We start from the raw sequence: 23,856 nt of genomic DNA on the forward strand, positions 1-23,856 counted from the left end.
TGGTTCTGTAATAAAATTAAGTATACAAGGAAGCTTTGCTTTGTCATTCTTTGTGCTTATTCAACAATAACAGTGGCCAAGTTCTGTTATAGGTGGTGACGGCAGTTTAGAAAGACAGCCTATGGGGCACAAAAGGTATTTTATTCCCTACTCGGTCATCAGCCAAAGACTTCATTCAGTTCTTGCCAAGCCTCGGCAGAAGTGCCAATTAGTGTTAATTGAATCTATATTGGCAATGCTGACATACAAGATACAGGAAACCGTTTGGCCCTTGGAGAGCAGAATAAACCTACCAACGGATACACGGAATTTACTTGCAAATAAGGTGGACTTTCAAAAAGGCCGCAGTAAATAGGCAACACAATGAACACCAGACAGCTGTTGTTTCAGATTAAGCCTGCAATTGGGAAATGGCATGTGTGTGTGTGTGTTGGTTTTTTTTCTTCTAATTTTCTAGCTGTGTTAGTCTTCCTAAGTCTACCAGTACAGTAATTAAACCAGATGTTATATTCATTCGCTAAAGATAAACCCATAGCCATTCTATCTCAACTGAGTGTTACAAATATGCTTTCTAACTCTAGCAAAACGGCAATGAAGTCCATAGGACAAACTAAGGCAGCAATCCTAAACAGGTCTACTCAGAATCCTACTGCAGTCCATTTACCAGGGCTTACCCCCAGGAAAGTGTTTTCAGTATTACATTGTAAGTTTCCCTTCAAACCACATCTCCTACTGGCATATAAAGTGCTTACTCTATACTCCGTCACCAGGCTTTATACCAACCTGATACTAATTCTAAGCCCCTTTGGGAAGTCAATAAGAGCACTTTGTCACAATCATTAAACTGAAAAGAAGGGACTTGCGCACATCTGTAATCCCGTGTGTTTCTCTTATTGCATCTCCAGGAGAATGCCTGCTTGACTGGGCTGGAGCATTAATTACCCAAATGACTAGGGTTGGCAACCTCCGGGTACTCCTCAATGACAAAAAAGGAAGAACCAGTGCTGCAGTAGAACTAAGTTAATGCAAAGAACAGCACCAAAGCTCAAGGAACAAACAACTATTCCATATATGTTTACTAACAACCTATATGCAAAACAATTTGCATATTGCAGGGGGTTGGACTAGATGACCCTGATGGTCCCTTCCAACTCTATGATTCTATGATTCAACCAAAATCACTTTCACTACAGTAAAGCTAAATTCAACAATGCAATGTGTACATTCACAATAATTCATGTAATACACAACAACAATGTACATGATCTGTATTCAAAAGCCCAACCGTCCCCAAAACATGGGGCCATCATAAACCATAGCAGGTAAGTGAAGAACAAGTCTCCTGAGTAGAACAGTGGTAACATTTCTTTTTTCAGTTGTAGCATTTCTTTTTTCAATTGTTCTAAAGTTTCAGGAATATGATATTGTACTTTTAAAAATATTGTATCATTTCTTTTTTCAATTGTTTGAAAGGTTCAGGAATCACTACTGAATCTGAGAATATGTTAACATTGTATAATTTGGCAGGGGTAGCTATGTTAGTTTGCGGCAGCAAAAATAAATGGGATTCTTGTGGCACCATAAAGACTAAAAAAATGGAGTACAGCCCACTTATTTCAATAAGCTACCATTTTATGTAAGAGGTATGGAAAAAATAAATAGGGGCCATGCACCGCCGGAAGTACCAGTGAAATGTAATTATGTAAAATCCAAATCTAATCCAGAAAAATGTGGAGACAATTCACTAGTTATGCTAAACTAGAGACTTCTAACAGATAAAAATGCCAACTCCCAGTTCAACCCTAGCAGGTAGTCAGTATGAAACCTATTGTGTTGTAAAGTGACAGCTGATTTTGTTATGCAAGGAAAGCTAGAGTCCAAGCAAAAAGACAGGAGGGGCTTGATGAGTAGTCAATATCTGGGATATCCTCCTGAATACTGATGGATTGCCCAGGATGGGTGCAGCTAGGGTAATTAATGGTCTGGTCAGAGTGCTGATTAAATCACCCTAGGGTGAGGCAATGGGGATTAGCTAGCTAGCCCCATTGTCCAGCAAAGGACACCTTGGGCCATAGGAAAAAGCACAGCTGCCAACTGCCTTCCCACCCAAGTCAGCCACAAAAGGTGGATCCCAAATGTCTCAGAGAGGCATCCATTTTGTTTGGAGAAGAGTCTTGCTCTTATGCTAGTCTTTGGCCCCCGTGCCTTCATGGCACCCTTTAGCGGGAGGAGTCTAGCTGCTTACAACCTATGGCGACCCCATAGGGTTTTTAAGGCAAGAGACGTTTGGAGGTGGTTTGCCATTGCCTAGCTCTGCCTGGGCTGAGAGACTTCTGAAAGAACTCTGACTGTCCCAAGATCACCTAGCAAGCTTCATGTGGAGGAGCGGGCAACTGAACTCCATATTAGAGTCCACTGCTCTTAACCACTACAGCATGCTGGCTCTCATGGAACCTATTAATGAATGCTAATTCATTAGTTCCACAGTAGAATCTGGGGATGAGCAGGGCTGCCAGATAACTCAATGGGAAGTGAGCGTGGGCTTCCTATCCAACATAATAGATGGGTACATTACTGTGTTATCAATACCATGGGCATCTGGCCAGTGCAGGAGAAAGGCTCTATAATGGCCTATGAAGTTCTTTCCCATACTCATGAGAAGGCATAGAGCATGCCATACAGTCTTCCTGTGCTTTGCAAAGCAGAGCAAATCTCACCCACTCCTTTACTTGTAGACATCCTGATTTTTTCTCTTCATCCTCTTAAGCACTTTTTGGGGGCTGTGCATTCCAGACTTCAACCATAATCATATTAGCCTACTAACTAAAAACTATACTTTAATCAGTGTTTGTTTTTGTGTGATTGTATCTTTCCCCCCATTTCATGCAATGGTAAATGAAAAGGAAAAGATAAATGAGAACCTAAACATTAAAAGAAACTATGAGAGCCAACATCCAGCACACTGTCTCAAATAGTGGCCAACCAGCTGCCCTGGAGGGCCAACAAACAGGGCAAAGAGGACGAGGCCTTGCCCTGATGTTGCCTCCTGGCACTCGAACTAGTGTTGCCAACCCCGGGGTTGGGAAATACTTGGGGTGGAGTCTGAGGAGGGCGGGGTTTGAGAAGGGGAGGTACTTCAATGGGTATAATGCCATAGAGCCCATCTTCCAAAGCGGCCATTTTCTCCAGGTGAACTGAGAGCCAGCGTGGTGTAGTGGTTAAGATTGGAGGACTCTGATCTGGAGAACCGGGTTCGATTTCCCACTCCTCCACATGAGCGGCGGAGACTACTCTGGTGAACTGGATTTGTTTCCCCACTCTTACACTTGAAGCCAGCTGGATGGCCTTGGGCGAGTCACACTCTCTCAGCCCCACCTACCTCACAGGGTGTCTGTTGTGGGGCGAGGAAGGTGATTGTAAGCCGGTTTGATTCTTCCTTAAGTGGTAGAGAAAGTCAGCATGTAAAAACCAACTCTTCTTCTTCATCATCATCATCTCTGTTGTCTGAAGATTAGTGGTAATAGTGGGAGATCTCCAGCTGCCGCCTGAAGGTTGGCAACCCTAACTGGCACCCATGTCCTCTTTTCCCTCTTTTTTTCCATTTAGAATATGGAACAGTTAAGTGGTCTAAATTAAAATATGCACCCTCCTTACAAAGTCCTCACCGTGCTGTATAATTCCATGCTCCAGCAGCCGGCGGCCAAGTTGTTCAGCTTCAGACCTCGTGGTGGTCTCTCCTTCCTGGATCAGCCAATCAATAAGTTGAGATACCACAAAAGTACGTTCATACTTGATGCCTTCCTCTTCTCTGGCTTGTAAAAGAGCATTTTCAGTACTCATCAGTCTGCAGTGGGGGGGGGGGGAGGAAACCCACACAGTTTTTATGAAATACAACCTCAAGAAACTAAGGGATAACAGGATCACACAAGCCATGGACCTGCAAGGACTTTGTGGTGGTGATGTCAATTCCTCCTTGTTTTCCTCTACCCCACTATTACCTCGTTCCCTTCCCTGGCAACCCTCGTAGCCTCTCCCATTTTCCTGCTTCCTTCTCTCCTTCCCACTCACCAGCTAGAGATTAATCTGCCCTCCTATCTTCAGTTTTCCCTCCTTCCCTACACACGGCAACCTCTCCCCAAGGAAAAATCAGGGCTAGTTGCATGGCGGCTGCTGGTGCTGATCAGGGTTAAGGAGCATGAAATTACTTTTATTACGGCATTGCCAGTCTAAAAATACAAGGTTAAGGAGCATATCAACCATTACGCCAAGCTCCACTCCCAAATCTCCAGGAATTTCCCAACCCAGAGTTGGCAATTCTAGTCCTCTTCTACCAGGCGTATGATGGGAGAGGAGGATGGGACCTTTTCCTGGGCTGTTTTGGCCTCTAAATTCACACTTATTCCCTCCCCCATGGGTTTGTTTGACAGAAACCAAGACATGGAAAGCTCAGCAATATTATTGTGGCTGCACAGCAGCCTTCAAAAATTGCCATGGAGAGTTCAGTGGGCATTCTTTTTGTTAAGAAGAAGAAGAAGAGTTGGTTTTTATATGCCAACTTTCTCTCCCACTTAAGGCAGAATCAAACCGGCTTCCCCTCCCCACAACAGACGCCTTGTGAGGTAGGTGGGGCTGAGAGAGCTCTAAGAGAACTGTGACTAGCCCAAGGTCACCCAGCTGGCTTCGTGTGTAGGACTGGGGACACAAATCCAGTTCACCAGATTAGTGTCCACCGCTCATGTGGATGAGTGGGGGATCAAACCTGGTTCTCCACCGCTCCAAACCACCGCTCTTAACCACTACACCACGCTGGCTACAGGTGTTCCTATTATTTTGCAGAGTTTTAATCTCCTAACAGATATAGATATATTTAGATTTTAGATCTTTCTTTAACTCTGAGTCTTCTTTCAGGTTTATAGAGAAATTCCCCTTATCTGTTTCTAGCTTCCTTTTGTGGATCTATGGATGATACTCTCTATGTGTGGTTAGGAATTAGGTATATGATGATTAAATCCATAGTTAAAGTCTAAGCGTGGGCCTCTGCCAAACCTTTCAATGGGAAATGACTTGACACCTAGTTGGTCTGGTTAATAATCTAGACAAACAGTAGTTCAATGACTAATCGAAAACTCAATCTATGTCATGTTGCACCAAAACAAAGAAGCAATTAAATTGATTATCCTTATAACGGTACCGGTCCTTTAGAATTGGGACAAAATGAATCGGGACAAAATGAAGCTTGATCCAAGGACATGGCAAACAGAAATGATTTAAAAAAGGGAAGACAACAAAGACCACCATCCTACCAATAGCACTGCTTCTGACCTCCCCTTTGAATTTAAATTGTAAAGATGAAAAGATCTGGCTTCTGACCACGGCTTTGGGACAGACAGCATTGTGGTGAGGATGCTTTCACTTATGTCCTTTTCTCTCTACCCTAGAGATTAAAAAGCCCCAAAACATTAGCTGAGTCTTTTCAAAGCAGCTGTGGTGTGAAAAATTGGTTACCCCGGATCTGTAGACGCTGAGTGGGAATTCTTTGTTAATTGTTCTTCGATGAGTCTATAAATAACGTGCCTGCCGGACTGAAGTGGCAGAGAGAGAGAGATCTGTGTCTGCAAAAGGGATGCTAATGACTGAAAGGGACAGAAACATGAAAGGAATCTGGATCACTGTCAAGTGGAGGTGGTGGAAGCGGCGGCCGGAGTTTGCAACCTGATTTTTCATATCATGAGGTCAGAGTAGAATATAGGAAGCTGGCTGGAGCATTGAGGGAGGGGGCAGCGTTGCAGGAGAAAAAAAAATAAGGCCTTGTCTACTTAAAGGAAGTTCTTACAATGGAGTTTCTGGCCCTTTGTCACTTAGCTCTAGGAATCACCAAGAGCTCTGTGGTAAGACGCATCTGTAAGCCTTATTTTTCTTTTTAATTTTTTCTCTGCCACTGTTTCCAGCAGCAGTGGGCAATGGGACCTGGATGCAGGGCATCCCATGCCCCCAATGGGGGCTTGACAGCCTTAGTAGAATAGCTCAGGTGCAGGAACACACGAACCAAGACCCCACCTATGCTACAAACTTGGCTTGGCTTTGTACCACTTCCAATGTCATGGCTCCTCCCAAAGACCTATAGTCCCCTAAAGAGATTCCTTTGCAAAACTAGAGTGACTATTACATCCGTTTCAGTCTGTAGCATGGCCACTCATTTTTTATTTACTGAATGTATTTACATGCATCATGCTCTATAAAAATCCCCGAAAGCGGTTTGCAAACATCATAATTACAAAACCAACAAAAGACGCTGGAACACTTACAGTGAAGTCAAGTGCAATAAAACAACAATCCTGAACTGAAAGTTATAATAAAAGACTGGATGTAGGAATGAATAGTTAGCTTACTTAAATACAGTGGTGGTAATAATAATTAAAAAAAAAAAAAACAACACCAGAAAAGGATGCAGAAAAAAGGCATCACAAAGATCAATCACAGAACAAATTCAGACCAAACAAGTAGCGATCCAAAAATGTCTTGGCAAACAGAAAAATCTTGATCAGATACAGGAGAATCATTACATTTACAGAGAGCTACAGAGTCTGCACTCTATAACTGATCAGCCACAAGAGGCAAGCTTCTTTGGTGGTCTCTACCACTGAGGCAGGGGCTTGACAGAGCGTATGACTAATAAAGATCATACTTGATAATGACATTCCCCCAACATGCACGATGAAGATACATATAAGCAGGAACGGGGGTTTTGAAACACTTTTTATAGGACACTTTTGTGATCATTACAAAAAATCCACTGTGAGCTGCCTAGCACAAACTGGCCTGGTGCTAATTCTTAAATGATAACACACACAAAAGGGTGGGGAGGAACAACTCAAACCAACTATATAGCAGTTCTGCAGAACTAGACACTCAAATGTACCCCAAATTCAAATTCAAACCCACCCTGTAAACATAGTCTGCCTAGTAAACGTTGGGATGTGACATCACCCCATGGGTCAGTAATGACCCAGTGCTTGCACAGGGGACTACCTTTACCTTTTTTCTCCCCAAGGGGGGCACAAAGTGGCTTACATCATTCTACTCTACTCCGTTGTATCTTCACAACAACCCTGTGAGGTAGGTTAGGCCGAGAGTGTGTGACTAATCATACAGCAAGTTTCCAAGGCATAGTGGGGAATTTGAACCTGGGTCTCCCAGATCCTGGTCCAACACTCTAACCATTACACCACACTGTCTCACTAATGACACTGAAATGTCGCATCGTTATTGCGGATTTTCTCTCGTTCAGTACTTATGTATCTTACTGTATAACTACACCAATTCACCTTCATGCTGTTTCTGGAGGTCTCATGTTCCCCGGGAGCTGGATTTTGGGGGAGCTTCGTGGGCTGCATTGGGAGGGGAAGGCAGGAAAATGTTCCATTGATGGAAGTACTTTGCGCCAGTGGAAAGTTACAGCTGGATCTAACCCAAGAATTGCATTAGGATTCAAAATATTATACCACTGAAACCTGGAGAGTTATATGATGTGACACTCTCTACAGAGAGCCAGTTTAAACATTCAGTATAATTAAGAGGCATAGTATCTCCTGAACTGCGGGAAATAGTAGTTTTTAATACGTTCCCGGTTTTAAAAAATCCCCCCTGTATGCAGAAAAACAGCATTACATGGGATAGAGTAGGTCAAACTTTTCTTCTAACATGGAGGGAATTTTCCTTTCCTGCAACTTGCAGTTGGAATGTAAAAGCTCCATTGGCTAGAAAAAGCATTGAAAAGCATTCAAAACTGGATCACTTCCAGCTGCATACTACTATGCACAAGTGACATGTTCTTAGGTCTGTATTACACCTTACACAGGGAATCCATGAGCAGATATCACAACATGGTCGCTTATGAATGGGAGTTATACCTGGCCCTTGATGCTTGCTCATCCCATACTTTTCTGTAAAAAAAGCTATGCACCAGCACAATCACCATGCTCAACTCTGGAAGAGTAAGTCCCCGCCCCTTGAAAACGCTGCTTAATAATTGGCTGTAGATAGGTTTGCCAACCTCCAGGTACTAGATTAGCAAGAAAAAACAGCACAAGGCTCTATATATTTCAATTACAAAAGCTATAATAAATTGATAATACTATACATGACATACAATGTGACAAATATGAATAACCACCAAAAGTGTAGCAAAGCAAATAGTACAAAGAAGCAAACAAAAGAAGAAGATCTCGCAATATACATCAAAAAAGTTATGTTTTCTTATTTGCACATGACATAGTTGCAAAGTTCTTCAGTAGTGCATAAATTACAGTTTCATTCATTTTGCCTATAAGGCTAGATGTAGAATTGAGTTAGCTTCTCAAGAAGTCTTCACAGCCAGAAAAGAAAATGGGAACACCTTCTGGATTGTTTTGCATGTTTTCGCCGCTAGGGGCTTCATCAGCCTGGCAGAAAATATATTTGAATCATGCAATTTGTTATATTCTAACTTAAGTAAAAAGATTTTATGCTAAAAATCTATGGTAGCAAGCAAACACAGGATACAAAATGGCAATAGACTACATACGTGTCTACAGCACAAACGGCTCCTAATCGCCGTTAAGGGCTTGTCGTTATGACTGCCTCTCAGAGCTGGTTTAACTCGCAGATCAAAGCTTGGAATGACGAATGTTACTTAGTGCTCCATTAAATAGTCACAGGTGTGAGACTATCCCCAATGAAAATAAATGCTGTATCATAGTTGCAAAGTTTTAAAGAAACATGACAAAAATAGAAATTAACGTTATATAAAGCAAGATAAATCAAGTTCAGTATTAAGTCTGTTGCCCTGACCTGGATTGCCCAGGCTAGCCTGATCTCGTCAGATCTCAGAAGCTAAGCAGGGTCAGCCCTGGTTAGTATTTGGATGGGAGACCACCAAGGAATACCAGGGTTGCTGTGCAGAGGAAGGCACTGGCAAACCACCTCTGTTAGTCTCTTGCCATGAAAACCCAAAAAGGGGTCGCCATAAGTCGGCTGCGACTTGAAGGCACTTTACACACACATGCACATTAAGTCCGTTGGGACTTAAGGTGTTGAATAATTGTATGAACATTGCCTCCTTTTGGAGTAATATTTTTTATATGTTGGTCCTGTTGTACTGATGGCCTTGATACACCCATAGGACAAAGAATCTAAGGTCTTCAGCTAGGTTGGCAGCCCTAGCCCAAGATCACCTGGCGAGTTTCAATAGAGATCCCAACCCAGAGCTGGCAACCCTATCTTGGGACTTCAATGCCATAGAGTCCAATTGCCAAAGCAGCCAGGTTCTCCAGGGGAGCGGATTTCTATTGCCTGGAGATCAGTTGTAATAGTGGGAGATCTCCAGCTACCACCTGGAGGTTGGCAACCCTATTCATGGTGAAAAGTTGTTGGCTAGCCATTTTAATAACAGAACTGATTTGAATATTCGGCTTGTACACAGACAGGAAATCCCGCAGCTGTACTTTGCTTGGATGTTCTATTACTATGGTAAGCTTGTGCTAAATATTAAACCACCTGCTGCTCACCCACCCCCATATGGAGGTGTTCACTGCGTGGATGCACCCCTGAATGGATAAGCCACAAGATCACTATATTATAACTTCTACAGGTTTCAGATCTTACGCTGTGATTTTATAATGTTATATCACTGTGGCTTTCCCTTCCCTGCTAGGATCAGACATCCATTTAACATTTCAAATCCAGAACATGTTGTTCCTGCCAACAAATTAAGAATGTATTAGCTGTCATCGCATGCAGATGTGTTGCTCCAGAAGTCTATTTATGAGGATCATGAACTAAACAGTCAAGCAACCTAATACGGGAGCGAGTAATTGGATTTTCCCCAATAACAAGGTTTCAAATTATTGCTGTTTTGGCCAGCTTTCTGGACTAAGTTGAACCTCTACATCTCAAGAGCAGGGGAGGCTGGGAAGTGTAACGGTTAAAATCGCCAATTCTCCCTTCTCCCCACAGAAGGCTTGTTTGGTTGGTGATTAGAATTTTGGCACTCCAACCTTGTGTAATGGGAAACTGCTCCACTTGCAATCCTCCTGATACACGCGACTACCATTCTCAGCAAACAGGGCAATGCGCAAATTTTTCAGCTTCCGTGTTCGCAAAAAAGGTAAAAATAAAGGCCGCCCCCTGTGCAAGCACCGTGTCATTATTGACCCACGGGGGTGACATCACAACACAACATTTACTAGGCAAACTATGGTCTTTTATGCATGGGTTGGATCTCCCTGCTTGGACCTGGGTTCATCGCACATTAAAGTAACCCGGGTTGGGGGAAACTGTATGCATTGGCTTGAATGATCAGGGACGAAACTGTGTGCTAAGCGAGCCATGAATACAGAAAAGCAGTCTCCCAAGTTCAAATCAAGTCCCACCCCTTTAAATGCTGCTCTGTAATTGGCTTACCTTGTGAGAGAAGATTTCCTTCCCCCCAAACCCAACTGCCACATAAAAAAGCGTTTTAGGAACAAAAAACAAAAAACGGAGCAATCTGAAAGAAGGGGGGGAATCCAAGGCTCGTTTTAAAAAAGCATTTCTTTTGCTCAGAAAGAGCTCAGAGGTAGCAGGAAGCACTTGAATCCCCGCCTCTTTACACACTGCTTTCTGACTTGCTGTGAGAGAAGCCAATCTTCTGTTTTCCCCTGAATGCTGCTTTGAGGAGGGGGTTGGAAAAGTGTGGGGTAGGGAAGCTCAACCCGAGAGCAGAGCATGCATGCTCTGTGACTTCGGAATGAGCCAGGATGAACGGTTTAATTCAAGCTAGAAGAGGAATGGGAAAAGCCAGGTTCGTTTTGTGTTGAAACAGCATTGAGCTTCCAAGGAATGAGGTATCATGAATACTGAAAAATTTGATCCTGGCTGACACGGGGAATAAAGGAGGTTAAAGCGACCATGCATAAATGACCTATGTTTATGGCGTGGTTTGCCATTGCTTTCACCAATCGTCTATACTTTACTCTTAGCAAGATAGGTTAAGCATAGCCTAAAAAACATCTAGGTTTCTAATTATGGTCGTTTATGCAGGGGTACATTCACTCACATTCACCCTCGGTCTGTCTCGGTTGTTCCTTGGAGTTATGCATGAGATGACTTCATGCCCAGCCCTCGCAATGTCCGGGTCTTCCCTTTCCTCTGTTAACCCGACTCTTCCATCTTCTCTGAGCAAAACCCAGGTGAAATCCTTGTGCATAAGTCAAAGTGCAGGGCACGCAAGCTTGGTTTCGCTCACAGCCAATTACAAAGCAGCATGTCCAGAAGCGGGGACTGAAATACTTCCTGCTTCCTCGGAGCTCTTTGCGAGCAGAAGGAAATTTTTTTAAAACCGAGGCTCAGATTTCTCCCCCCCTTTCAGATTGCTCCATTTTCTATGTTGTTATTCTTAAAATGCTTTTTTATGGAGCAACTGGGTTGGGGGGATTTTTTCTCACATTACTACAAGTAAGCCAAATACAAAGCACTACAAGTAAGCTAATTATAAAGCAGCATTTAAAGGGGAGGACTTGATTTGAGCTTGGAGACTGCTGGTGAATAGATTCTCAACAGCAAAGTGTGGGTCCAGCCAGAATGAACCTCAGGTAGAACTCCCATGCATAAATGACCAATGTGTACCAAACCTAGAAAGTACATATATTGCCCTGTTTGCACTGTTGACCATGTGTATCCTTGGGCTAGTCACAGCTCTCTTAGAGCTCTCTCAGCCCCACCTACCTCACAGGGTGTCTGTTGGGGGGAGGGGAAGGGAAGGTGATTGTACGCTGGTTTGATTCTTCCTTAAGTGGTAGAGAAAGCCGGCATATAAAAACCAACTCCTTCTCTTCTTCCTCTTCCTCTGACTTCCAAGAGCCACTCTCAGTCTGAGCAGACAGTACTTGGCGATATGGACCAATGGTTAGTATATGCTCACACTAACGTTTGGGACAACATGCATGCCTTTATCCTGAGCAGAGAATTTACGGTTTGTTTGTTTTCAGGAGAATGTAGCTGCTTTCAAAATGGGCAGCCAGCGCCCAGCCCTGCTTTTAACAAAACTGCTTTAGAAGCTCACAGATGCTACTACCACCAATGAGGTTTTAATTTGCACGGCTGCTTCAGGGTCACGTTAATGTTGTTTTTATGCTTGCTTCTGTTTTTCTGCTGTCATTTAAAAATATATATATACATTTACTTGTTGTGCTGGTCTTCTGTCAACAGCCTCCAGAACCAATTGATTACGAGACAGCTAAATCTATCCAAATAAACAAATAAATAAATAGAGCAGTACTCTGAGCATGCTGGAATCTCGTCTGTCGTCTCTCTCTAAACTCCAGCAACATTTTCCCCACCACTTAAGAGAGGCTGGATTCCAAGTTGGAATTTCTCTCTCTGACCGCAGCCATCAATTCCAAGTTGGAGCACGCAGCTCGAAACACAGGCCTGCAATCCTTTGCTGTTTCTGCAAAAAACAATCTCCTAGGGCATTGCAACAACGCGCTGAAAACACGGCTTGCCCTCCCGTTTGCTGCCTCACAGTGAAGGGTTTTTGTTTTACTGTCTGCAGCAAACAAAGCCGTGACAAAGAAACAAAAAGGATTTGACAAGAAATGGCAAAAGTGACACATGCTTGGACCTATACCACTATATTTACAGCGGGCGCCTTCTCCTTTTGTTCTCTGACAACTTCAGCCTGACAACGAAAATCGCTAGCCTGTTTGCGGGATAACCACGGAGCATCTCAAAAGCCTGAAAGAACAGAACCAACTGTCTTCCCATTGAACAAAGCTTCCTCAGCTGGTTGTCTGGGAGGAATGCTTATTATTGTCACTGTAGGTGACAAGACCACCTACCAATGTGCCTGTCTGACTTCCACCTCTGTCTGGGGAACGGTCACATCTTGTCACTGTCATCTTCCCATCCCTACTTATTCTTGGTTGCTATGACCGATAGGGGCTTTCCTTCAGTCAACAGCTGGGGGCAAACCATGGTCCAATGGCCCCATTGCTGGGGGCTCTTTGTCAGGGGGAAGGCTTCGGCCTGAATGTCCTTCCTGTAGGCCTTCTTCAGACAACTGGATGGCAACTACAGGAAACTTGGAGCATCGGTCCATTTAGTCACCTTGGCTAGTAGCTACTGATAGACCTACATGGACCACTGGTCTGATCCATCATGGTTGCTCTGATATTCTTAAAAATGGAAGATGCTCTGAGTGGCCGCTTCCTCTTCTGTAGAACCTCTCAGAAAAACTGTCAGTGATTATCAGTGAGATAAACCACCTTGATTATCGTTCCTAAAACTGAAGTGGGAAATTTTCTCCACCATCTAATCTAACAACCCTGGCCTGGATGGTACAGGCTAGTTTGATCTAATCAGATTTTGGAAGCTAAGCAGGGTCAGCCCTGGTTAGTATTTGGATGGGAGACCGCCAAAGAAGTCCAGGGTCACTATGCAGAGTCAGGCAATGGCAAATCACCTCTGATCGTCTCTTGCCTTGAAAACCCTACGAGGTTGCCCATAAGTCAGTTGCAACTTGGTGGCACTTTCTACCACACACCCATCTAATCTAACATTCATTCATGTTTCCTAAGTTGTCCCCCACCCAGCAGCGAGATCATGCAAATTGAAAATATGGCTAGCCTTTGGAGTTATTAACACTGAAGAGAGAGAGAGAGCGTGGTGCAGTTGCTAGAGTGGGGCACAGGGTTGTCAAACATAAGGCCTGTTGGCTGGATCTGGCCCCTTGAGAACTCTTATCTGGCCCGCAAGCCAAGTGAGGCAGCCACCACCACCCCAGTCCCGAGGTGTCAATGTTCAAATAAATAAAACCATAACATGACATAAAACATAACATAACATGACATAAAACTGTTAAATAAAACCATGTGTTAAGCATGTTTATGTTTTAAGTAAAATAATAATATCATTAACTGGCCTTTCCTGTGTCTTCTATAAAGTTTGTATCTTGGGTTCCATTAAATTTTATGGTACACATGGCCTGGCCTGTCACAGTGACATTTATGTCATATCCGGCCCTCGTAACAAATGAGTTTGGCACCCCTTGCTTAGCAGTTATGGAGAACCCCTACTCTGCCACAGAAGCCCACACTGTTTGATTTGATAGCACTTTCTACCAAACACCCATCTAATCTAACATTCTTTCATGTTTCCTAAGTTGTCCCCCGTCCTCCAGCAGCAAGATCATGCAAATTGAAAATATGGCTAGCCTTTGGAGTTATTAACACTGAAGAGAGACAGAGTGGTGCAGTTGTTAGAGTCTAGCAATTATGGAGAAGGGTCAGAGCTCAGTGGTAGAGCATCTGCTTGGCATGCAGAAGGTCCCAGGTTCAATCCCTGGCATCTCCAGTTAAAGGGACTAGGCAAGTAGGTGATGTGAAGGACCTCTGCCTGAGACGCTGGAGAGCCGCTGCCGGTCTGAGTAGACAATACTGACTTTGATGGACCAAGGGTCTGATTCAGTATAAGGCAGCTTCATGTGATCATGTGTAGAGAATGCAAGAAGGGATAGGACGTGGAGGGTTTTTTTTGGGGGGGGGGTTATTGCTAAGTTGAAAGCTGGAGGTTTGGGATGTTGTGGTGGAATTGGTGTGTCCCCTTTAAGCTTTGGCCTGTTGCGTCATGTTCCCCAAGACCAAGGCTCTGATTCAGTATAAGGCAGCTTCATGTGTTCATGTGAGAACCAGGTTCGAATCCCTACTCTGCCACAGAAGCGCACACTGTATGACCTTGGGCTAGTCAAGTCCTGTTTGCCCAGAGACCGTAGTGGGATAGAAAAGGTGAGCGCCCCAAGAAACGGCACTGCTATTGTATCAACTCTCTTTTAAAACATTGAGGATTGAGAGGAATTTAACACAAATGGCTAGATTTGAGTCCACTAGCACCTTAGAGACTAACGTGGTATAGTAGAAAGAGCGGTGGTTTGGAGCGGTGGACTCTGATCTAGAGAACTGGGTTTGATTCCCCACTCCACATGAAGCCAGCTGGGTGACCTTGGGCTAGTCACACTCTCTCAGCCCCACCTACCTCACAGGGTGTCTGTTGCGGGAAGGGGAAGGGAAGGTGATTGTAAGCCGGTTGGATTCTCCCTTAAGTGGTAGAGAAAGTCGGCAAATAAAAACCAACTCTTCTTCTTCAACAAGATTTTTTTGGGTATAAGCTTCGGAGAGTCGAAGGTCCCAAAACGTATACCCAAAATATCTTGTTGGTCTCTGAGGTGCTACTGGACTCGAATGTAGCTGTTCTACTGCAGACCAACACAGTTACGCTCTCAAACTAATATAAACAGGGGCTTTTTATTCTGTAGTTATGCTCAAGATAGTTGCTTTTTTTCAAAGTATTTTTCCTAATCCTCCTCTCTGTGTGCACTTTAAACTGACATGGAAACAATATCGGCTGCAGACAATCAAAACACAACATCTCACCCAGTTACTGGAACCCTAAAAAGCCACGTGTGCCTCTCCCGGATGGTAGCATTGTCCCAGAGTATCCCACAAGACTTGCTGAATAAAACATCTGCTCACCTTACATACTACCCGCTGTACATAAATGTCAACTCACATATTTTATTTCTTTCTAAGTGACTGAAGCACCCATGTTGCAATCAAGCCTGTGGCTTGAATGAGTGTGGGAGGTGGGGGGGAGCGTGCATTTTGTTGTGGACGTACTACAATCTAGTTTAACATCTTGGAGGCTTTTTTCTTTTGGAAAAATCAGAAAGGACATTTGATGTCTCCATGCAAACATCTGTTTCAAATCTTATTTATATGCTGCGGGTCTGATCTTTTCCTCTCCCTCCGTATTAGTTTAAGTATAACGTTTCCTGTAAAAATATACAGGTCAGAAAATCATGCAATTAAATAAGCATTTTTTTGACTGCAACAACGTAATTTTTCTGGGTATTTATAAAGGCAAGCTAATAACAAGACCTCTGTCTCCAAACTGGGTTCAACATACTTTTCGTAGATCCTCTGTCCTCTCATAAACTCCTTCACTTCATTGTCAAGTGGGAACGTTCCATCGTCTTTCCTGAAGCGGTAGAAAAGTTTGAGATCCTTGAATTCCTTATGTTCGTCGCACACTATAATGTAAAATACATGAAATCAGAAAAGAAATGTGACATACATGAAATTAGAAGTGCTAACACTTCACATAGGGCTGCCAACCTCCAGGTACTAGCTGGGGATCTCCTGCTATTACAACTGATCTCCAGCCGACAGAGATCAGTTCACCTGGAGAAAATGGCCACTTTGGCCATTGGACTCTATGGCACTGAAGTCCCTCCCCTCCCCAAACCCTGCCCTCCTCAGGCGCTGCCCCCAAAACCTCCCGCTGGTGGTGAAGAGGGACCTGGCAACCCTAACTTCACAACAGGTGGCCAAATGCCTAGTAATAACCAACTATTTCAAACTTGGAAATATAGGCAAAGTAACACAAACATCTTTGCAAATTATTACAAAAAGTTATTTCGCCTTAATTTACATTTGTTTAGTAGCCATCTGTGGTACATCCACACCAACGGCCTGAAAGAGAGGAAGGAAAGGAACAATACCTTCCAGTGTAAATAACTTATTTAGCTGGTCACCTGAAGACAATTCTTACTTATGAATTCCTTCCTACAAGCCTGCACAAATAACCATGCTTACTCATAGCGCGGTGTAAGTGGAGTCTGATTCATACAGAATTTGGGTCTGGGGTCCCCACCCTGTGTAACAGTCAGACATGAGCTGTGGGTTCTTTTCAAGTCCTACACATGGGGTGCCCAATTCAGATCAGCAATGCCCCATCTTTGAAGAAGGGGCTTCAACATTCCCCAGTGCCCTTTTCCTGAAACGGTCCAGAGGAGTGATCCAAATAGAGCCCCTGAGGCCATTTCAGGTTGGGTGCAGGGAAAGGCTGAAGACCCTTCTCCACATGTGCCAGACTTTGTTCCACACATGAAAGAATTGAGGAGAACCCAAAACACAAGTCTCACTACTACTCAGGGTCTACCCAGACCCAATCGATGTACTCCATATTGCACGAACTGACTAAGCTTGGATCCAAATACCCACTCTACCACCAAGTTTGCTAGAAGACCTTGGGCAGCTCCTTGAAAGAAAACTGAGGTTAAAGCAAATGTAATACTAAAGAATCTAATAAAGGCCAATGCTTTTCACTCGCCATGGTGGATAATGCTACGGTCCAGTAATTTCTGTACAAGTTTAATCGCGGTCTCCCTCTCCGTGGCCTCCTTGTGATCAATCAGCCAGTCGATCAGCTCTTTGGCAACAAAGCAGTTTGGATACGTCTTGAGGTGATGCCTTCGATCTTTGATTAGCTTTTCTTCGTGCAGTCGGAGCCTGAGGGGGTCAAACGACATTCACACTAGCAGTAATGTCTCACACGTCCTCCTCAAAATATTTGGAAGAAGGCCTCCTTGACAGACGGGCTTTCCATCTGCAAGGGCATTCGTGGGGGAAACATTCCCATCATGCAGTCCACCACCGCACCACATAACCAGTAAAAATATAAGAACATAAGAAGAGAAGAAGAAGAAGAAGAGTTGGGTTTTATATGCCGACTTTCTGTACCACTTAAAGAAGACTCAGACCGGCTTACAATCACCTTCCCTTCCCCTCCCCACAACAGACACCCCGTGAGGTAGGTGGGGCTGAGAGAGCTCTAAGAGAGCTGCGACTGGCCCAAGGTCACCCAGCTGGCTTCGTGTGTAGGAGTGGGGAAACAAATCCAGTTCACCAGAAGAGCCTTGCTGGATCAGACCAGTGGTCCATCTAGTTCAGCATCCTGTCTCACACAATGGCTGACCACTTCCTCTGGAGGCCCAACAACAGGGCACAGAGGCCGAGGCCTTCCCTGATGTTGCCTTCTGGCACTGGTATTCAGAGGTCTACTGCCTCTGAACATGGAGGTTCCATTTAGTCACTGTGGCTAGCAGCCACTGCTATACCTATCCTCCAAGCAATCTGTCGAATCCTCTTTTAAAGCTGTCTCTGTGTGTGGCCACCACTACATCCTCTGGCAGCAAATTCCACATTTTAATCACTTGTGTAAAATATCGGTCTGTCCTCAATAGCAGTATAGTTCTAATTTCCCTGGACTGGTAAACTGGGTCAAAAGAGAAGAGAAGAGCCTCTATTACTTTTAAAGCAATGTTTTAATACCCAACATTTCATAAAAATTTCCTACTAAAAGTGTCATGAGAAGGTGGGAAGAAATCTGTCCCACGCCACTCCTCGGATTTTGCAGACAGCCTTTCCCCCCCAGTGCTCCTATCTGTTATACAGAAAACTAGAGACAAAAATATTTTTTTAACAGAATGCAGCCAGTGAGGCTAGGGTTACCAGCTCCAGGTTGGGAAATACCTGGAGATTTGGGGTGGGGGTGGAGCCTGAGGAGGGCAGGGTTCGGAGAAGGACTTGAATGACATAGAGTCCAATTGCCAAAGTGGCCATTTTCTCCTGGGGAACTGATCGCTGTCGCCTGGAGATCAGTTGTAAAAGTGGGAGATCTCCAGCCACCACCTGGAGGTTGGCAACCCTAAGTGAGGCTCTGGTTTAAATAGGAAGGTTAATGATGGGGAAAGAGGTTTTCATGCTGTTTTCCTGCCAATAAAAAATTGGCACCTCCATGCTTTTACCTGTGTTGGAGAAAGGTTTGCAGAACAGATAAGCCCCAATAACACAAACAGTGCATTCCTAAGGAGAGTTACGCCAGTCTTAGCCCATTTAAATGAATGGGCTTAGACTGGAGTAACGCTTCTTAGGAATACACTGACAGTCAGTTTTAGGCCTGGCAGATGGAGAAACTGGTTGTTGGCCCAACAGAAAATAAGGAGGAGACACAGCGGCAGCTTTCCATGCCATACGCTAAAACATATAAACATGCTTCAGTATGTGTATTAAATAAGCATTTGAACATTAGTAGAAGCCAGGTGTCATTTTCCCATGGAAGTGTTAACAAGCTTTGCATTAACTAGTTTCACATTATTACCACATTATTTGGGCAACCTTGCAGACAAAAGTTACAGGAACTACGTCCAGAGTTAAGAACAAGAGTATGGTGCATAACCTAGTCTCTGTACAGAAAGTAAATATTTTAGGCTGAGATTCACAGCAATGGAATTTAATGCCTGGGATTGTTACAAATTTGCAATATCATGATTGCGTCTGTGGTTTTGTTTTGTTAAGCTGACTGACAGAATCCTAAGATTTCCCTCCCCTTCTTGTATATTTCTATACTGGTTCTAGAAGCTAACTGGGCGGGGGGATTGGCAGAGGAGGACTCTGTTTTTAATGTTCCAGTGAAAGATTGCCATACTTAAGGTCATTGTTCAAGGACTAGGTACCAGATCAATTTAGAATCATAGAGCTGGACCATATAGGCCAGTGGTGGCGAACCTATGGCATGCATGCCAGATTGGGCATTCAGAGCCCTCTCTGTGGGCACATGCGCCGTTGCCCCAGCACAGAGTTCGCCTGAGGTTAAATTGCCGTGTTGGCACTTTGCGATTAATAAGTGGGTTTTGGGTTGCAGTTTGGGCACTCGGTCTCTAAAAGGCTCGCCATCACTGATATAGGCCATCTAGTCCAACCCCCTGCTCAAGGCAGGATCAGCCTAGAGCATCCCTGACAAGTGATCCTCCAACCTCTGCTTAAAGACTGCCAGTGAGAGGGAGCTCACCGCCTCCCTAGGGAGCTGATTCCACTGAGAATAATGGTAGCTCCGCAACTTAACGCAACACAAACAACAATTGTAGGGGTTCTCAAGAGACAACTGTTCGCCTCTGCCCCTTGCAACTTGGTTATTGGCCTTGGCTGTCTGTTGTCCATGCAAACTGTTCCCTTTGTACATGGTGCCGTCACCAAAATTCCCCACCACTGTACATCATGAAATGTGTGAAATTTGAGCTCCCTTGCCAAGACTTTTTTTTACTCCAGTGGAGTATTACAGTTGGCTGAACTAATTGGAATTCTAGCCTCCCACATGGCAGTAAGAGCAAAGGGGGAAATACAAGGGGATAGTTTTGTTGAGCTCTCTACTGACTCCAATAGGGAGTAGTTTTACTGATCCCGCCTGTTTTGTAAGCACACCATTACATTATCACCAGGAGAGCAATCAACCCCTTAAAAGAACGTAGGGTATGGATCCTCCCCGGCCACCTCTCGATTGCACTGGTTGTGATCTGCCAGCACAGAGATTATGCTCACTAGTTCTGTGACTTTGGCGTATCGCACTGGTTCCCAACCAGGGGTCCGTGGACCCCCAGCGGTCCGCGAGAACTAAATTAAGGTCCACGAAACAAAGTTATAAACCCATAATAAATTAATATTTTCAATTAAAAGTTCTCTATTATAAAAATATATATTCAAATATTATTCTAAGTTTAATGTTTAACTAACAGTTATGATTAAAGTTTATTTTCAAATTCTAGGAATTTTTATTTTGAACCTTGGGGTCCCTGCACCGAACAAAAAAGTCCTAGTGGTCCCTGGTCAAAAAAAGGTTGGGAACCACTGGCGTATCGTGTCTGTTGTGGGATTCAGCAATGTAGTACCACTCTGAATCCGCTTCATAGGTTTTGAAGCTACTCTAAGAACCAAGTCCCAACGTGCACTGGTGGCATTCGAATTTTGGAATACCTCAGGCTATAGCTCCACTAATAGTTCCACTAATCCAGAAGAGGGAAGACGTGCAACTTAGAATTATTTCGTGCAGGAATGGGCATGTGGCTCAGGAGCCAAGCATCTGCTTGGCATGTAGACGGTCCCAGGTTCAATCCCCAGCATCTCCAGCTGCAGTATCTGGCAGTAGGTGACGTGAAAGACCTCTTCCTGAGACCCAAAAGAGCTGCCGCCGGTCAGTCTGACTGGCTGACTTTGATGGAACAGGGTCTCATTCAGTCTAAGGCACTTCATGGGTTCTGACCACCTTGGGAATACTGGGCAAAGTACAAACAGCAAGTCCGTCAGGGCAAGGGGCTTTTTGCCAGTCACGGGAGCCCAAACACACCAAACCTCACCAGCCTCTGAAGCCAGTCCCCTGCCAATAAATGTCGAAGAAGTTCACTCTTTATCGGGGGATGTAAAAAGAGATTTGTACTTTGGTGTCGTGGTTAAGAGCGGCGGACTCTAATTTGGTGAACTGGGTTTGTTTCCCTGCTCCCCACATTGAGCCTGCTGGGTGACCTTGGGCCAGTCACAGTTCTCTCAGGACTCTCTCAGCCCCATCTACCTCACCGGTGCCTGCTGTGGGGAAATGAAGGCAATTGTAAGCCACTTTGAGACTCCTTAAAGATAGCGAAAAAGTAGGGCATAAAAACCAACTCTTCTTCTTTTTCTTAGTTAGAAGAAGAAGAGTTGGTTTTTATATTCCGGCTTTCTCTACTACTTCAGGAAGAATCAAACTGGCTTACAATCACCTTCCCCTCCCCACAACAGACACCCTGTGAGGTAGGTGCGGCTGAGAGAGCTCTAAGAGAGCTGTGACTAGCCCAAGGTCACTCAGCTGGCTTCATGTGGAGGAGTGGGGAAAACAAATCCAGTTCACCAGATTAGCCTCCACCGCTCATGTGGAGGAGTGGGGAATCAAACCCGGCTCTCCAGATCAGAGTCCACCGCTCCAACCCATCGCTCTTAACCACTACTGGTGTGTCACTTTCTTTAAAAGGAAGCTGAACGCTACTCCCAACACCGCAGTTGGAGGGGAGGTTGTGCCCTTACGCAGCCTTGCAGCGTATGCCACCCAAACCTTTCCATCAAAGCCGATTCTCTGTTCCATACCAAATTTTTCTGAAAATCACTATGTACTGTTTGGGCTTCAAATCTCTTATTCTCCAGCCATACCTGGGGCTTTTATTATTCCAAGCCCTAACTACTGTGCAAGAGTAAGCCAGGAAGGGAATACCAATTTCGTACAAAGCACATAATATAAGATTAGCCATGCATTGCACTGGATCAGACCAGTGGTCCATCTAGTCCAGCATGCAGTCTCACACAGTGGCCAACAGGTTATTCTGGAGGACCAACAAATAGGGCACAGAGACCGAGGCTTTCCTCTTATGTTGCCTTTTGGCACTGGTATTCAGAGGTTTACTGCCTCTGAACGCGGAGGTTCTCTTTAGTTACTATGGCTAGTAGCCATTAACAGGCCTACCCTCCAGCAGTAATTACGGTACAATCAACAGGTTATGTCCCTACAGGGCTGTTTGGACCAGTGGAGTGATGAATACCACTTAAGCCAGACTGAGGCTAAGCAGGATATATGGACACCATGAAAACATTACCATTATTTTTGTACACAAAAGGCAGAGATATGTATTGTGGTTCTTTGGAATACATTTCAGCGCACATGGCCTTAGGAAAGGAAGTAGAATTTTGCCAAGCATGGAAATAATTATTCAAGAGCACTTTTGAAAGTACTTTTTAAAAAATAAAAAATAAACGCTGAGGTTTCATCACAAAACTTGAAAAATGCTTAGAAACGGTAAGAATGAGTTAACTCTAAAAAAACCCATTTTGATCACTATTAGGTAATCTGGTTTACTACTGCTGGAGGAACCTTTGACCTAATTTAGCAAGGCAGTTTTTATCACAGTGTCCTTGGTACAGTTTTTACCAGAAGTATGGTCAGCAGAACAAAACCAGTATATTTTCTCACAGGTTAAAAGCATGCCTCCTAACATACTAGGGTTGCCAATATCCAGGTGGGGCCTGGAGGTTTCATAGTATTGCAACTGATCTCCAGACTACAGAGATCAATACCCTGGAGAAAATGGCTGCTTTGGAGGGTGGACTCTATGGGCATTATACCCTGCTGAGCTCCCTCCCCTCCCCAATCCTCCACCTCCAAGAGCCACCCTCAAATCTCCAGGAATTTTCCCAACTCAGAGTTGGCAACCTTGTAATATACCAGCTACTGGCCATGCAATACAATCCCCCTCACCATGTGATACATGAGAGAGGCATTGGGAGAGATCAACAGTACATGTGGTTTGTGAATATCAGATGGTCACTGGATCATTTCATCCAAAGCTTCAATAAAGATGCTATCTCCAGTGTTAATCTGCAACACCAAATTGTGTGGTTTTATAGGGAGGTGTTTTAGGTCGTTTATGCATGGGAGTTTTACACACTGCTTTGTAATTGGCTATGAGAGAATCCAAGCTTGCGTGTCCCGAGCTTTGCCTTATGCATGGGGATTTCACCCGGGCTGAGCTGAGGGGAGAGGGAAGAATCGGGTTAACAGAGGGATGGGAAGTCCCAAGGTTTGTGAGGGCTGGAGCGAGGTCATCTCAAATGGACGGAAAACTCATGCATAACTCAAAGGAACAACCGAGACAGACCGGGGACGAATGTGAGTGAAAGTACCCATGCATAAACAACTGTAGACTACAGGAGGTACCACGTTAGAATTTCAGCTAGTAGCAACAGTAAGGCTAATGGTGTATCCAGGTAAAACTAAAGGAATCTCTAGAGCATGGTGGCATTTATGGACTGACTGCTCTTGTAAACTCGTTGCCAGTATTCTCATGCATGTCGCTTGCATTGATTATCACAGATCACTTAGCTTTTAACTTCTAAAATCTCTGTGGTGTTTGCAGCCAGGGTGGTTAAAGAATGGGAAGGAAGACAGTGGAGTGGTATCTTCAGATTAATACAGAGTACTTGTTACTTTGTTGTTGTGCATGTGGCATACAACTATTACACAACCCACCCCAAGATATGAGAATACCAAAAGTAGGACAATGAAAATATGTGACCTGGGAGGCCCAGGAGGAGACATTTGGGAAATGTGATGCTCCTGGCCTAGGACAAACTGTTTCCCACAGACTCG

General features: G+C 44.3%; 1 protein-coding gene across 1 annotated transcript in view; it reads right to left on the minus strand.

Annotated features, from left to right (window-relative positions):
* The window catches only part of DEPTOR (DEP domain containing MTOR interacting protein), a 65,531-nt gene that overhangs the window by 24,725 nt on the left and 16,950 nt on the right, over positions 1-23,856 (minus strand). The window contains exons 2-4 of the mRNA XM_056854500.1: positions 17,185-17,363; positions 15,979-16,102; positions 3,666-3,844 (exon numbers count right to left, since the gene is read on the minus strand). Coding sequence (XP_056710478.1) covers positions 3,666-3,844; positions 15,979-16,102; positions 17,185-17,363 — 482 coding nt within the window. The remainder of the gene's footprint in view (positions 1-3,665; positions 3,845-15,978; positions 16,103-17,184; positions 17,364-23,856) is intronic.

The sequence above is a fragment of the Euleptes europaea genome, chromosome 8, assembly GCF_029931775.1.
Source record: "Euleptes europaea isolate rEulEur1 chromosome 8, rEulEur1.hap1, whole genome shotgun sequence".
NCBI classification, from domain to species: Eukaryota; Metazoa; Chordata; class Lepidosauria; order Squamata; family Sphaerodactylidae; genus Euleptes; species Euleptes europaea.